The 16,292-nt window shown below is 40.1% G+C and overlaps 1 protein-coding gene and 1 long non-coding RNA gene across 3 annotated transcripts; one reads left to right on the top strand and one right to left on the bottom strand.

Moving 5' to 3' along the window:
• Nucleotides 1-3,261: 3,261 nt before the first annotated feature.
• On the bottom strand, nt 3,262-6,766 carry LOC148101749 (uncharacterized). Of its 2 annotated transcripts, XR_015719486.1 has the most exons (5): nt 6,698-6,761; nt 5,747-5,789; nt 4,388-4,576; nt 4,125-4,294; nt 3,262-3,686 (listed from the first exon to the last, which is right to left on the bottom strand). It is a non-coding gene; the product is annotated as an uncharacterized LOC148101749 (long non-coding RNA). The 2 variants fall into 2 exon arrangements; XR_015719485.1 differs by lacking the exon at nt 5,747-5,789 and having other exon boundaries at nt 6,698-6,766.
• A 2,936-nt stretch (nt 6,767-9,702) lies between these two features.
• Nucleotides 9,703-15,000, top strand: LOC102780852 (heparan sulfate glucosamine 3-O-sulfotransferase 2-like). The gene is made up of 2 exons (XM_006808031.3): nt 9,703-10,475; nt 13,664-15,000. Exons 1-2 carry the CDS (start codon nt 9,979-9,981, stop codon nt 14,280-14,282), a joined length of 1,116 nt encoding a protein of 371 aa, XP_006808094.1. The 5' UTR covers nt 9,703-9,978; the 3' UTR covers nt 14,283-15,000.
• The last annotated feature ends 1,292 nt before the right edge of the window (nt 15,001-16,292 follow it).

The following is a 16,292-nucleotide window of genomic DNA, read 5'->3' as shown; positions in this document are numbered from 1 at the left end:
GGGGAGGAGAAGGGGAGGGTGAAGAGGATTTGGCAGCAACATGCTACTGCCAAGACATATGTGGCATGCTGATAGCACTAGAGAGGTGCAGCTCACACTGTGTGGAAGCTTTGGAGGGGTGCTGATACACATCAGTCACTTGTATCGTTTTAGGAGCGACAGGCCTCGCCGCTCTGAAAGTGGGTGACTGAGTAATTGCACATAGTTCAAAACGAAGAATAAAAATGTCGCTAATTGTTGGAGCAGCACCTCTGACGTTTGGTTCAGTCGGAGCACACAGGTGATCTGTTTAGTGGTCCCAACGGCATTCAAGTGAAATTTTAAACCAACTTATATTTCAGTTATTTTTAGAGATTTTATTGAAAGAAAGAAAAAAAAGTTGAGTCGGCGCTCATTGCCATCTGGTGCCAGAGAATAAGAGCGATGCGAGAGAGTTTCTACTTATTCGTGGCGATATCCCTGTGCGTGCACGTGTGTGTGTGTGTATGTGTGCGCGCGCGTGCTGGAGAGGGAGAGGGAAAGAAAAAAACACATAGAAAAATCCTGGTGTCACAGTATCTTAGCAACTGCCTCCATCTCCTTGGAGACAAGAAGTGACATCACTTCCTGTCTGTGAGAACTCAGTTTTGGTTTGTACACAGTGTGTTTGTGCATATGATTTGGAGGACTTGGATGTGCGCTGGCGTGCTGCCACGTTCGTATGCAGATGTGGGCCCGCAGTGTGCGCGCTAATCCAAGGAGGAAGTAATCCACAGCTTCACCGAGGGCGAGAAGATTAACTGAAAGAGGAAAGTTAAACTTGTGTGTTTGTTTTCCAGTCATTGTTTTGTGAATGTGGGTGTAAGATAGTGAAGTGCTAACATCAAGGTGGATACTGACACAACGTTTAGGTCCAAATATTTGTTCAAGTCATCCGGCTTCAACCAAATTTCATCCATGAATATAATTTGTAACCTATTTAAGATAATTATTATGTTTATTTTATTTTTTCCTTAAACATTGTCACTTTGTAAAACACTTGCATTTTCTTAATTTCTTTCCTCTTTTTTATCTTTACTGCTAAAATACCAAGTTTAAGAGTTTTCTTCTGTTTATATTGGCCTCCTAAACACCAGCTGAGCTCCACTCAGAGAAAACATCATCTTCAACTGCCATCTTGTGAGCAACAGAGTGTAGTGCAATTACCATTCATTATGAGTTATGAGTTATTTCCTTTAAGGAGTTTACCAGCAACATTTTGTACTATATTTCATTCATTTGCATAGCTAAAAAATATCTTTATTCCATGCGTGGCCTTCAGCCTGACTATCGGCGCATACAATAGAAGGTTTAACGTCCCTCCCCCTTTTGTTTTGGAAAAAATGAAAAATGCAAAAAATGTCAAAATATGGAAGAAGAAAGTGTCATAATAGGATGCCATGAAGTCTGCTTGGAGAATCCAGGCATACCTGTCTTGCCAAATGCATGCACATTATCAGATGTTGCATGTGTGGCCGATTTCTACCTATAGGTGGAGCTAGAGTGGTTGAGATACACAAAGTTTGAAAAAACAGTACTATCCCTGATCAGTGTGCTAACTCTCACAACCTTTACGCATACAGCTATAAATTCTTTCAAATTTATAAAGAAAAAATAAAGTCATCTTCCTTTGTTTGTTTTTAGTTTGAGTCCCTGCCATTTCATGTAACATAACATTTCACACATTGAGAGATGTGCCTATGCACTTGGAGGTTTGATATAGACCATATATTGCAGGAAACATGGTACAGAGAATCCTGAGGCAAGTCTCAAGAGCTGTGTCAAGAAAATTTGGCAGAGTGACTGTAAAATGTTAAAAATGCAAAATGACTCTGAATGAAATTACCAAGAAAGATCATGACATAAACCACAGACCCTGCCAAAAATCTGGGTCAATACATGAGAGAATACCGAGCTTTAACCTTCCGCGAGCAGATTATTACTATGCAAGGCCTCCGTGAATCAACAAAGTCAGCAACACACAAAGCCAGACCATCAAACAGATCAGCATATGATTTACAAGATGTCCCAGGGGATATCAGTGTCCAGCGTGTGCCAAGCCGGTACCTCGGCAAATGTTGCACACTTCAGCAAGTCATTCTTATTCCGCTACACATCTTTATCATTAAAGCTTCCCCAGTCAAAGGGAAGAGTGGAGGAGAAGTCAAAGGCTGCAAAGTCACTGCTGCAGAAACCTAAGCCAGAAAAGCAGACATCTACACATGCAATGCAACCTGGACATTTCCAGACATTACACAGCAGGTATGACGATGTATATGTCTGTCTTTTCCTGTCAGCTCCCTGGACTTTGATGTGATGTAGAAACTGGTGATAGTCTGGTGCATTCACAGCCAGTAGGTGATTGTGATCGAAGGAAACAGGTGATTAAATATTCTATATTACTATAGAAATAGGCAGCACGGTGGTTAGCACTGTTGCCGCACAGCAAGAGGGTCCTGAGTTCAATTCCACCATCAGGCTGGGGTCTTTCTGTGTGGAGTTTGCATGTTCTCCCTGTGTCTGCGTGGGTTCCCTCCGGGTACTCAGGCTTCCTCCCACCATCCAAAGACATGCAGCTTGTGGGGATAGGTTAATTGGATAATCCAAATTGCCACTAGGTGTGAATGTGCAAGTGAATGTGAGTGTGAATGGTTGTCTGTCCTTGTGTGTTAGCCCTGCGACAGACTGGCGACTTGTCCAGGGTGTACCCTGCCTCTCGCCCTATGACAGCTGGGATTGGCTCCACCATCCCCCACGACCCTGAAAAGGATAAGCCGAAGCGAATGGATGGACTATAGAAATACAAACACTGGAAAATTTGCTTTTGTAATTTTGTAGATAAATAAAAAATTAAAAGCAATTTTCATAAATTTATAACCAACAGGTGTAACATTACACAGCTTATGTCAAGTCCCACCTTAAATCCTATAAAGTGAAGTTATTAAAAATACAGTTCAAATTAATCATTGTATTAAATATTAATGGTTCTAAGGGGGTAAAGTCTTATTCTCTTCTGTTTGCTCCTTATCTTTACTTCGCCACTAGGTTTACAAATCTCAAGAGTTCTTGAATGCACAGTATTTACATGAATTTAGCTTATTTCATGAGCTAATATATAAATACAATGATTTTGACCAAAAGTTCATCAAGCACTTTAACATAATGTTTTTGGACATGCTAGCATGTTGACATTAGCCTCGTGTACTGTGAATGAGGAAGTCTGATAGATGACAACAGAATCAGTTTAAGCCTGGATCACAAAATTCCTTTATTAAGCCATGGTAGGGCTACATGTGATGCAACCTTTCTGTACATTTGAATGAGCAGAATGTGTCACGAGTCAAACTACACTGGTTTGTTCAGTAACAGAGCAACAAATAAGCTAATTGATCAGCCACAATGGAAAGGAAAAAGCATAAATAATGAGCAATTAAATTCATGCAGACTCATTAATAATATAGTACAATCGGACCGAAACTGAGTAAGCAATTTACAAACGTCAGTCCTGGAGGAAGTGTCTAAGCAATTATTTAATTTTATGCAGATTATTTTTGGTTGTTTTCAGTTTTCAGTTTTTGTTTTTTCTTTTTTTCCCCTGATTCTGTGGTGTTTTCTTGACGATCTTTTTTTGATTTGTTTCTTTGCCATGGTTTTCCTGGGAGGTTCAGCTGCAAGAAATAAATAAATAATGAATGCATCGCAGTTAGTACAGGGTAAATTAAACTACAACTAATACTGCGGAAATTACTGCAGGCAGTGAGAGTGTTCCCATTGGACATGTGTGTAATTTGGAATATCAGAACTTTGATCCAACTGCACTGTTCAAATATTCCAAATGGGAAGATTGTATATGCAAGATTAGATTATTTGGCTCATATTACAGAAAACATCTGGAGGAAACTGCTGTTTCCACCTCTGCCTGTGGGCGTGACAACATACTGACCACCTGGCACACCGAGCCAGTGTGAAGATACCAGTATAGTCTGGTCTGTATTATTGTTGACCAATACATGTAAAAATGATGCAAATCCAAATGAATCCATGTCTATTTGTATCTGTGTATCCAGCACTTTTTGCTTAAAAAACTATGTAACTTGTGTAATTACCTCTTTGCAGACCATCTTCCTTGCCTTTTTGTTGCAAGGACATGACAGAAGTCCTTTCTTCTCATAAAACAAACAGTTAACAACGAGTTTGTCGTCCATCTTTCTGTTATGTGGCACAGTGTAGTTTGGGTCATAGGTGTGATGCAAGGCCACCACGATCACCTTATCTCCTTTGAGACAGACAAACAGAAAACACGAGTGATAACGTGCAGAAAAAATACCAAAACAAACAAAACACTTATCATAGATTGTGGTGTGTTTACCTGAGATGTTTGATAAAGCTGAATTTATGTCTGTCTCAAAACGACTGACAATGGGAACGAAGACAATAACAGCCTCACTATCATGAGCTGTATCCTTTTTTATTGCTCCTCGTTTGAAGAGTTTTTTGAGAAATTTCTCATGAGAGCCCATCGTCTCTCCATCAACATGTGAATAAATTGTTACTTTTTCTGTTGGAAGAAAAAAATGAATAGCATCAGAGTTCAGATTATTCACGGCCCTGTTGTTCTACTCTAGGATCCCAGAGATCAGGGAGTCTCAAAAGTACACACAACTCTTATACTTAGCAATTTAATCTTTTGTATGACTTTTCACTTTCCAAGATGAAATTATGTAAAAGCAAGGAAAAAATTAAATAAGTGGCAGAATTTACTGTAACATAGGCAAAGATAACTGGAAATACAGTACATAAATATAATTGTAACAAGCTTGAAAGTCAATATTTGGTATGACAGCTGTTATACTGCAACAAAGTCTGAACTCTCTTAGTCAGCTTTCTAATCATTTGTACAGTTAAATAGTTCTCCAGACTTCTTGAAGGACATTCAAAGCTCTTCTTTGGATGTTTCTGTCTTTTTTCTGTTCTCTGCCAAGATGATCCCACACTGCTTCAATAATGTTGAGGTCCAGGCTCTCGGGAGGCCAATCCATGACAGATGTTGTTCTAATGTGTATTTTTCTTTGGAGTATTGTAGTAGTGTATTTTCTAATGTGCTTTTACTACATTGGCAGTGTTTGGGATCATTGTCGTACTGAAAAATGAAGCTGTTTTAAATCAGTGCTTTCCAGATGGTGGATCAAAGTCTGATGCCACTTTTCTACAATTCTAATTGCATCAATTTTGACAAGACCCCCAACACCAGTGGCTTAAACGCAGCCCTAAATCATGACAGAGCCTTCACCATGCTTTACAGATAAATAGATACAACTCACTGTTTCACCTCCTTTTCAATTTTAAATCATGCTTTTTATTTGTTTTGGGTTTTTAATGTCTCTGTAAAGCACATTGAATCACCTTGTTGTTAAATTGTGCTATATAAATAAACTTGCCTTGCCTCCTGACCTCCTCCATGATTTGATAATGATTTGAACCAAAAATTTCAAATTTGGTGTTACGTTCCCCTAAAAGGGGTCCGGGTGATGAGGGAAAGTAACAAAAAGTGTCCGGGTCAGAAAAAGGAGACGGAGGCAAAATTGTTAAATTAAAGAGTTTTATTAGTTTCGATTAATAACTCAACTAAAAGAGACGGGCAAGCCGCTATCACCATTTAAGGAAAACAAACAAAAACTCAAGCATCAGTAAGTTAACTGAAAAGCAAAGAAGAGTTTACAGAGCTCACCTTTCTCTGGGCTTAAATACCTTTAGTTGCTGATGTGAGTCAGCTGTACAAAATAAAAAGGTGGCACCTAAGGCATGAGACAGTAGGACACACCCACACAAGCAACTTCAGGAGGAGGCCCTGCTAGGGGCATAACATTTGGATTCATCACTCCATTAGACCTGTTGCAGCTGATTTTCAGTCCAGTTCTTCAGTAATACCTCAGCCTTTTTTTTCTCTATTTCTCTTAGAGTAGATGGAACAACTGAGGAGCCAGATGGATCTCTCAGGTCATGTGTCAGGTCTTGGCTGGATTTTTTTTTTCCTGTTTTAAAGGTATGACTTTCAGATACTCATCTTCCTGTTGTATATAGGTTTTGCCGCATATTCTTTTGTCCTCCACTCTTGTAACAAGCTTTTAAGCAGTCACATAGTTGGTGCAAAAATGCCATTTTATGCTGTTTAAGCTGAGTTATCTTTGGCGTGTTTCAAGGATTAAATTAACAAAATAGGAACAAATGCTGTGTTTTGGAACATGCACCTATTAGCAAGATACAATGACTTTATTTGCTTCGCTTTCTTTATGTGTTGGCATAACACCAGTACATCTCTTGAGTTAGGTGCCTCGTTAATGCTTGTTAATGCTTGCTAATGCTAATAGGTCGGTGTTAGGTGGCATAAACAAAGCTTTCCAAATGGTCAGCTACAAAGACTGGACTGAAAAGGAGTGAAAAGGAGCTAACGTCAAAAGAGAGAGTTATGGCTTAAGACCACTTAAGACCAAAAAAGAAGATACATGAAATTACAGCTCTTTGGGACAAAATTTAAAGAAACGGGGAGGCCCAAGACTTTTGCACAGTATTGTAGTTTCACTTCCACACATATATTCTATAAAACAATTTATTCAAGCTCCTTGGTGGTAGTAACCTATTTCTGATTAGAAATTATATATATATAAGCAGTTAAACTTACTTTTACTCATGTTGTTGTTCTTCCGTTCACTGCTAGCCTCTGATACAGGAACCTGACGCTGAGGACTTGCTTTCGTTTTCACTTGCGATCTTATCTGTTATGACGCACTTTGCCTGTAATGCCAAAGTGTGGCCGGCAGGTGTCAGTGTTGTGTCATTACTGGGCATGCTGAAAGGAAATAGATGTCATGTAGAAATGTTATCCAGTGATCCTTATATATTTGACAGCTGGAGAAAACTGGATGCCCTTTTTAACCCTTAAAAAGGGCATGTTGAAAAAGAAGGGAATTTGAAGACACAAAAATACACCGGACCAGTTGCAGTGCATGATGCCACCCGCTAATATCTGGAATCAGTCCTTCAGCTGTGTTCAGAATGGCAATTTGCACATCTGAAGTCAAGAATAAATCATTCCTTTCAAGCCGTATATTAAAAAAGAAGATAAAAATGTTGTTAATTGGCCTCCTGATATACAAGCAACACTGTGTGACTACATGTTTGTCACTTAACAAAACAGTTCTGTGTGTGCACTTTTTTTCCCCAAAGAGGGTGTGAACAGAAACTGTGGGAGTGATTCTTCACCCATCTCTAATATAAAGTTGCCTGGCTCATCTGTATCTTCCCCCAGTGTCTGATCGGAGTCGGGACAAGCTGACGAACCCTCCCTCCAGGCTTCGCTTGCCTCTGACAAATGAGCCGTGCCGCTGATGGAGTGAGTGGTCATTGGCACCCGTATTCAGTGAGCTCCCAAAGACAATCAAACACTTTAAGAAATATGTTGTGCATTTACAGACACATCATTCATTCCCTAAACATAGATCATGACTCATGCTGTCAAGCCTGACACCCCCACCGCTCTCTCTGGAATCTCAAATCTAAATATGAGTCTTAGTTAAACTGAACGGCTAAGGAGGGGAATGTCTCACTTTTAAATTTGCTCCTGGAAAGCCCGGGTGGTCTCTCATATCTTTTTTTTCCTTAAAAAAATGGCACTGACTAGATTGTTCCACATTGCACTTCTGTCATAGTTTATATCAGTCAAAAAAAAGGTTGTCCTTCTCTGTAATGAGCTAGAACAAGATAAACCGTATGTTCAGTAAATGAAACTGAGGTTAAACTGATTTTCCTCCACAATATTTTTGATTGTTCCACTGAAAAGTCAAGCTGTGCACGCGGCAGAGGTGATTATACCATTTAATCACTGCGCCCCATCGCTGAGCATAGCAGGCTTCTCGCCCCGAGGTTTGATTTACCCGCCCTCTTCCTGAGGAAAAATCTCATTCACTAGACGGATTGCTAAGCGGGTCTCTCCAACCAGCCCCTATAAATCATTCTTTAATCAGAGGCTTCTCAGATTGGGCGCAGACACCCGCAGGAGCACCACTGTGACACCTCAACTCCTCCCCATGCGTCTCTGCAGTCCGGGGAGCTTTCATCCTCTTCTTTTTCCACTGTGAGCTTGTCTGCATTTGTTTTTGTCATCAGGAAGTGTATGACCACACAACGATGCTTTAATGCCTCCTTCTGCTACAAGGAGAGGGGAGGTCTAACAAGATCAGGAACAAGACTACTGATATAGAAGCTGGAAAACAATACAAGGAGCAAAGTGGACAACTAAACCAGTCCAAAGAGGCCCTGAGACCACAGAAAATCCAGTCTTACAACATGTGTGATACTGCAAATATTGGTATCGATCCCATACCAAGTAAATACAGGGACAGTATTGTTGATACCAATATCGATACTGATACTTTTAACCTATGAAGGCAGCTTATGTATGAGAGAGCAGTTGTTATAATTTATGACATAAATCATCATGAATTTGCAAATTCTGAACACATTTTAATGATCACTAAATCACTGTGATTTTGGCTTTACACAATAATTAGTTAACACAATAAAAAAAACACCTTTTCAGCTTTTCATGTATTTTGAAAGTAGGGTTTATTTGTTTGTTGAGACCTGAAATGTAAATGTGTCTGGGTCAACTTCTGTTTTTACAGTGTGCTATAGGCTATAAATAAAATAGGCCTGACAGTCAACACAAAAAGGCTACATACTTAACTTAGAGGATGGATACAAAGTATCGATCCACTCATGCTAGTATCGAGCTGATACAAATATCGAGCTGATACAAATATTGGTATCAATACTATCAATATTTGGATCAATCTGCCCACCCCTACAGCCAGTTTGTGCTAATGTAAGGAAACTTTTAATTGGGAATTCAGTACACAACACGAAAGTTCAGATGGCATGACAAGTTGGATCATGCTTTATCAAATGAATGAAGACCAGAATAGTTATAAGACATCAGTCTCACATAGTCCTTTTTTAACTTAAAAGTGAAACTGATCATTAGTAGGTGGTGATTAATTTTCCCAGTAATGGAGTGTGAAGTAAATTCTCACATTGGGACATTTAGAGGGTTGATTTTATCCAACCTTCTGAACACTCGAATGACTCTCTGCTGACGGGATACAGTTTTAAGGTCATGAACCATTAAAACAAAATGGGGAAAAAAACAACTGTGTTCAGTGTGTTTAAATTTAACCTCATCAGAAGAGATTGAACAAGTGCTGTGATTGGTCCAACAGGAAGAGCAAAGCTTGCTGGGTCTTGAAGTGTTAAATTATAGATATTTAAAGATATTTTTACTCTCGTGTTTTCTGGTGTGTTGGTGTAAATCAGCTCTAATACTATTAATTTTATTAACAAAAATGTTTCACTTTACGTTAATAAAGTGTTTCAAATATTAATACTTACAAACATTCTGTATGTTTACCTTTAAACGAACAAAGAGTCGACTCGGAGCTTAGATGTTAGTATGAAGCGTGATAAAAGGTAAAGTGAGATGAGCAAGTGGAGACAGATGAATACTTTTTATCTTTTTTTTCTTTTCTTTCTTTTTTTTTTTACCATTTTTAATGCAAAGACACCGTGACGTCACTGTGTGGAAATATTTTTCTGTCGTTCAGCCGGTTTGGAGCTGACAGTCCGCTCAAGTTGCCAGAGAGCGCGCATAGCTTTTGCATCCATGCGTGATGGCCACGGACGCGTCCAGGAGTTTTAAAATAGGATGGCTTCACAACTCGGTGCGCAGGGAAAGATACCTTTTCAGGTAAGGAGCTGAAGCGATGGGACTCAGATGGACTGTGGTAACAGACTTGAAGTCTGCTGTTTTTCTTCTTTAAAGCCCGTGGAGCCGCTAGGACAATCATAAAAGGACGGAACGCAAAAATCAATTAAAAAAAATCATGAACTGTTCATACTCATGGAGAGATGGCATGCGTGCTCCTCTTCGGTCGACTTCTCCCCTTCTCACACCGGCTCAGAGGAACGTCCATCTGCTTGTTATCCCTTTTCCTTTCATATTTATTCTACTGCGCTCTATTCCCTGACGGTGCCATCATGCAAACGTCAGGTGATCCGACGGCCGGCTGTCAGCGAGCAGATGGAGCCAAAAGGCGCCTTCAGAAATCCCTTTCCTGCCTTTTACCGTCGGACGCGAGGTTGAGCGCTGTTGAGGCGTCTCGGTTGAAAGCCGACCAAAGACCCCATTTCGCTCATCACACCGCCGGGAACGGCACGCCCAGCCCGCCTATGAGCAATTTAAAGTTCGGCAATAAAAAGTTACCAAATGCCATCATAGTCGGTGTGAAAAAGGGAGGCACGAGAGCCGTCCTGGAGTTCATAAGAATACATCCGGATGTGCGCGCGGCGGGAACCGAAACACACTTCTTCGACAGGAACTATGACAGAGGCCTGGAGTGGTACAGGTAAGACAACGTGTGTCTCACCTGTGCAGGTGCGTGTCCATCTGCTCCACAAATCCCGCAATTTATCATAAATCATAGTAATAAGTAGGAAATGACACCAGATTAGACTTCAGTCAGTTTTTATTGCACAATATCTGACTTTAAGATTCTTGGTTTAAGTGGTTTTAGCTTAAGTAATTTAACTAGTTTATGTAATCTAGAAACTGGTCAAAGAGCAGCCTTTTCTCGTGGCTGCTGCTCCCGCAGAGACCCACGAGTGTGTCTGGAAATTTGTTGCTTCTAGTCAGCTGTGCTTGCATAATTCTGCATATCTGATTAGGCCGTTTCTCTCCCACCAAACTAAATGTTAATGATAGTAAATTATGGAGAATGATACACTATATTTCCAGCTTCGTTTTCTAAAAGGTCATAACGATTGCAGGCCAATATAACCGTGTGCCTTCACATGGTACATAGGGAATTACAGTGGAATTCAGGTAAGCGGTGTAGCGCCTCATTTACTTCTGTTTTATGCCTGAATCTGTCCCCCCCCCCCCCCCCCCCCCCCCTTTTTTTTTTTTTTTTTTTCTGGTGTCATTTCTGCAGTGGTTAATATTTACTTACATTTCTTACAGTGAAAAAAAAATTGAAAAGGTAAGGAATCATGGGGGGAAAGAGACAAAATAATATAATAATAGAATGTAAAATCATCTGCTTACCTTAAAAAAAAATCAGTGATGAATATGAACCCTCTGTTTTGGTGCTTCTTTGTGTATATCAGACTTGGAGCTGGGTAAACATGCTGGATGTGTTTTCTGCAGTTTATTGACTCACTTCAAGCTTTATTGCAGGGAAGTTCTGAGGAATATGCTGTGTTTATACTGGCAGGAGAGTGGCGCTCTCTCTCTCCCTTTTCTTCTTTTTTTGACATACTGTAGAGCAGTTCATCAAATTTCTCATAAAATCCAACCTCTGGAGGCGAGCAGTGCAAACAGCGTCCTGCATGCCCGCTGTAACTCCTAGACATCTCAGCTGTAGTCTTGTTTGTTTATTATAATATTTAAACATGACAGCCATGAAAGGGAATTATTTATTGATTTTTCAAATGCTACCCAAGGCACCTTAAACTAGAAGGGGCACTCAGACAGCGCATCCTCAGCCAAGGTCAGTGCTCCATTTCACAAGTTAAAAGGAAGCGATTCAAATCTGCTCCAAAATTTAATGGGTTCTTCCTTTGCCCGTGCCCCACCAATTCTTCGAGTTTCATGATTTTCACCTTGGTAGTTTATTGGGGGGTGGTGTGTGTGTGTGTGTGTGTGTGTGTGGGGGGGGGGGGGGGGTGTAATCTTTCTGACTGGTGATCAAACTGTACTGATCACCTACATCCTCAGCTCTCACCCTGGCGGAGGGACAAAGTGCATCCCTAACAAACTGCTTCGATTGACTGATGATCAAACCGAATAGCCATAAATTAAACATGCACATAATTGCACAGATTTAGAGGAAGCGTATGTATGCAAACACAAGTTTAGCTGATGATAAAATGAAAAAACACACACACTCACATGCATACAGTAACAGACGAGCAATTACGCAGAGATGCGCTCTCGTATTTATCCCCCGGTTCTTTCAAGAGCATTTCATGTTAATGATAGACTGTCATGTAAGCTGCAGGAGGGATGTGTATCAGTAGTATTATATAATAATTACAGACTCAAAGTATCTCCACTAATTGGCACTCTTCACAATGGTTGGCAGTTGAAGCCCTTTTATCTCAGAGATGTGTCTTCCAGATGTGAACCCTCGCCCATTACCGCAGGTTGATTGTCAGCTGTCAAAGCCGTTGAGAAAAGGTCAGACGCCGATTGCTTTCAAAATAAAACAGCTGCTTCCCGGAAGCTTCCTTGTAAACATTCGTTCATAAATCAAAATGAACGGTGTGGACTGACACCTTGAATTTGCTAATTGATTGTGCCACATACATGTTTTTTTCAATGTCTATGCAAAGGCAAAAATAACAAGAAGAAGGAATAAAGATGTCTGAAGTGATCTTACTAAGCATCAGATGGTTGGCCATGTCTCTACAGCTGAGACAAATTTGCTGTCAATTTTGATGTTGTCATATGTCCATGAGCTTGTTAGTATTGTTGCCATTTATTTATTTATTTTTGTTTTTTAGATTTTAACATTCTTTGAAAAATTGCAGCTAATGATAGAATAAATACAACCTCAGATCACTTAAATGGATGGTTTGAAAGAAGCGCCTTAACAGAACCATAGACTGTATATAAAAGATGGATGTAGACAACATGATACCACCCACTGGCTTTTTGATGCCATCTTGACAAGCAAGGAGTTGCTCTGACTGAAAAATTGAGGAAATTGCACCAAATCCACACCAAAAAGATCCTTTATCAGATTTTTTGTTTAATGTAAATGCGCCACAGCAATAAAGAGTGAAAACTAGTCATATAACTGATCAGAAAATATTTCCTAAGGTTTTGAATCAAATTTGAGTCTTATAGACTGTTAATAATAAAAAGAGAGAAGTCATTTTGGTGACCACTGGAAAAAATACAGATTTTGAAATGGATTAGTTGGGGAAAAAACAGAAGTGAAATAAAGATTAGCAAATTAATTGACAATGAAAATAATCATTAACCGCTCTCTCCTCTAGAACTTCCGATCAATCTTCAAGTTTTTCTCAGCAAAGCCCTGCTTGTTCCTATCACCTCTGTAAAGAATGGCCTAGTTTGAAGACCCAGAAGTCACCGAACAGAGTCGCTGCTATACGTGTTCTGTTTGCATTCTTGGTGATTTATTACTCCTGAAACATGCAGGCCTGATGCACAGGAGAGCTGTCTGTGAGACAAGTCTCCAGTGACAACAGACTACTACAACTTTGTTTCAGTGCTCCTATTATGATTTTCATCAAGAAATTGAGTTCACGGCCAAACCGAAGCTCACTTAAGGTAGCTTTATGCCTTCACAACTCACTTGTGTAATCCTGCCCTAAATAGATATGTTACATAGGTTTTTTTCTTTACTTTGACAAATGAAATGAAAGGGCATTGTGACCTTTGCTTGTGAACCTGTTAGCTTTTAAGGTTGCTTAAGCGCTCAAATGTTTAGTATTTTTTAAAAGAAATCCTAAATTAACACGAATGTAAATGAGAAACGTCTATTCTGTGTTTTCATCTTTCATTCAGAGGTTTAATGCCAAGAACTCTTGAAAGCCAAATCACAATGGAGAAGACACCGAGCTACTTTGTGACAAAAGAGACACCACACCGGATTTCTACCATGTCCCAAGACACCAAGCTCATAGTGGTGGTGCGAGACCCCGTCACTCGAGCAATATCGGACTACACTCAGACGTTATCCAAAACGCCGGACCTGCCGAGCTTCCAGGACCTGGCCTTCAGGAATCAGAGCCTGGGAATCGTTGACATGTCCTGGAACGCCATTCGGATCGGCTTGTATGCTTTGCACCTTGAAAACTGGCTCCACTACTTCCCTCTGGCTCAGATCCATTTTGTGAGCGGAGAGCGTCTCATCACAGACCCAGCAGGGGAGATGGCTCGGGTGCAGGACTTTCTTGGGCTGAAACGCATCGTCACCGACAAACACTTCTATTTCAACCGCACCAAGGGTTTTCCCTGCCTTAAAAAGCCGGAGAGCAGCGGCTCGCCCCGCTGCCTTGGCAAGTCAAAGGGGAGGACTCATGTGCAGATAGACCGAGACGCTATTGAGCAACTGCGAGACTTCTATCGACCTTATAATGTCAAGTTCTATGAAATGGTGGGGCACGACTTTAAGTGGGAGTAGAGGTTCGAGATGTATGTTTACGTGGTGCTGGAAAAACTTAGCTATTCCACAAATGTTCTTTTAAAGCGGTTTGCCTTCAGTAATGTGTCAAGGCTAAAGTGAATAGCTAACTATCAGCAGTCTCTAGACAATTTCCGAGCGAAGCAGTACTTTCCTTTGAAGTGACTCTAATGAACAGAGTAAAATCTAAGACGACATTGCTTTTGCACTTGTAATGATCAGTTACCAGCATCAGCACCCTGTTTGTTGCCAGATATAGGCATCATTTTCAGATTTCCGTTTGTGTTACTGTGTATTATTGCTGACTTTATTGCTGACTGCTTCATAAAAAAAAGAGAGAAAATTCGAAGGGAAGGGGATTAGTTCCTTTTAAAATCTGCTTGACTAATCAAAGTAGAGTTTGAAAGCAAGCCCTTGGAAAATGTCAGTGAAGTCTTCAGGGAGAAGAGAATTAAGCTGCACCACTGTGGCGGTAAATCTAAAATGTAAAGCCATAAGGCAAGTATGAACCACCTGATATTACTTACTCTTCTTTTTTTTTCAAAAGGTGAAAGATATTTTCTTCCATTTTTTCCGACATGAATCAGATATGTGCTGTAACGAGCGTTTCACTCTGTACTCCGTGCTTTGTTTCCAAATCCTGGTTTATGTTTTTGTTGCAGAAGTATTTAATCACTGCGTTAATCACAATGCTTGTTCATAAACTTCATTAAATGAAACGGAAGCACAATTTACGAGATTATTAATTCTGTTGCTTCTAAAACACATGCTGTACCTTGATAAATTGCATTTTGTAAAAAAACAAAAAAACATCCTATTTTCTGCTTCTGCTCGATGTTTCGAAAACAACACACCAAACATGGAAAATTCACACGGCTCTGGCCCCCCCACATTCCTCCTTTTCACATCTAGTTTGTACAGTTATGTTTTAGACCACCATCCTTTGAGGTTTATTGCATTCTGTAAGGTTTGTTGTGTGCCTCTGTGGTGGTAGGCGCATGAGTGGGTGTAGGTGTGAGGAATTTCAATCACTTTTCAAAGACAAAGCAGGGAACACCTATTCGTGGCGGGTTATCAAATAGATTCCGGGGCTGCATGTCACAAGATTGCAGTGAAAAGTTTGGATTTGGCTACAAGCTATGAATACTAACGCCAGACTGTCTGAGCTTGAGCCAGATTGATACACTGCTGCAAAATAAAGGAAGAAAACACTTTGTTATACATGAACAGTGAGTATGATTTGAAGCACTGTGTAATGTATGATGAGGTGTTCAGGTTCCATATCACAAAGGACAATATTGTGGGTCTTGTGTGTGGTAATTTATCCTTACTGTTGCAATAACTGTGCCATTATCCATATCTTAGTGGAAGGGAAGAAGACTAGCTGTATGGGAATAACTATCTTTACTTGTTTTTCATGTTATCAACCGAGGTGCTACATAGTGTGGTGGTTTACATTTGCCTAAAAAGCAAACGATCCCCAGTCTAATCTTGGGAGGAGACAGAGATCTTCTTGGGGTTGTGTGAGGAAGGGCATGCAGTGTAAAACTGTGGGAACGTGTTGTGAATAAGGGAGCTGACAAAAGTAATCTCCCAATAATGTTATCAACCGATTACAAGGCAGAAAAAAAGAGTGGTGCAGTCATAGGCTGTATGTAAAAGATGGACAAAAGATAGTGACATCATCCAGATTAGTGAAGTCTTATTTTGAAACTTCAACTTGTACTTCCTGAGGAGTGGATCTGACTGGAAACTGGACACTGCAAACAACTACAGCCCAATTTATCAGTGGACCAATGTTACCGATCGATATCAGATATTTACTGATCTATAGCTGCCTGCATTTATAAATAAAAATGTAAAAGTAAAGAAGAGACAAGAGGAACGCCTTTCAACCATGTTATGAGCGTTAATGTTGCACAGTTTGTCCACTAGAGGGCACTCTGCAAAATAAAACACCAATAAGCACAGTCAGACAAAACGTAAATGAGTAAATAAATAACTATAAAT

Source organism: Neolamprologus brichardi, chromosome 8 (assembly GCF_056152115.1).
Source record: "Neolamprologus brichardi isolate AB-2024 chromosome 8, ASM5615211v1, whole genome shotgun sequence".
NCBI lineage: Eukaryota > Metazoa > Chordata > Actinopteri > Cichliformes > Cichlidae > Neolamprologus > Neolamprologus brichardi.
The sequence above is the reverse complement of the archived record's forward strand: the minus strand, read 5'-3'. Positions and strand labels throughout refer to the sequence as shown.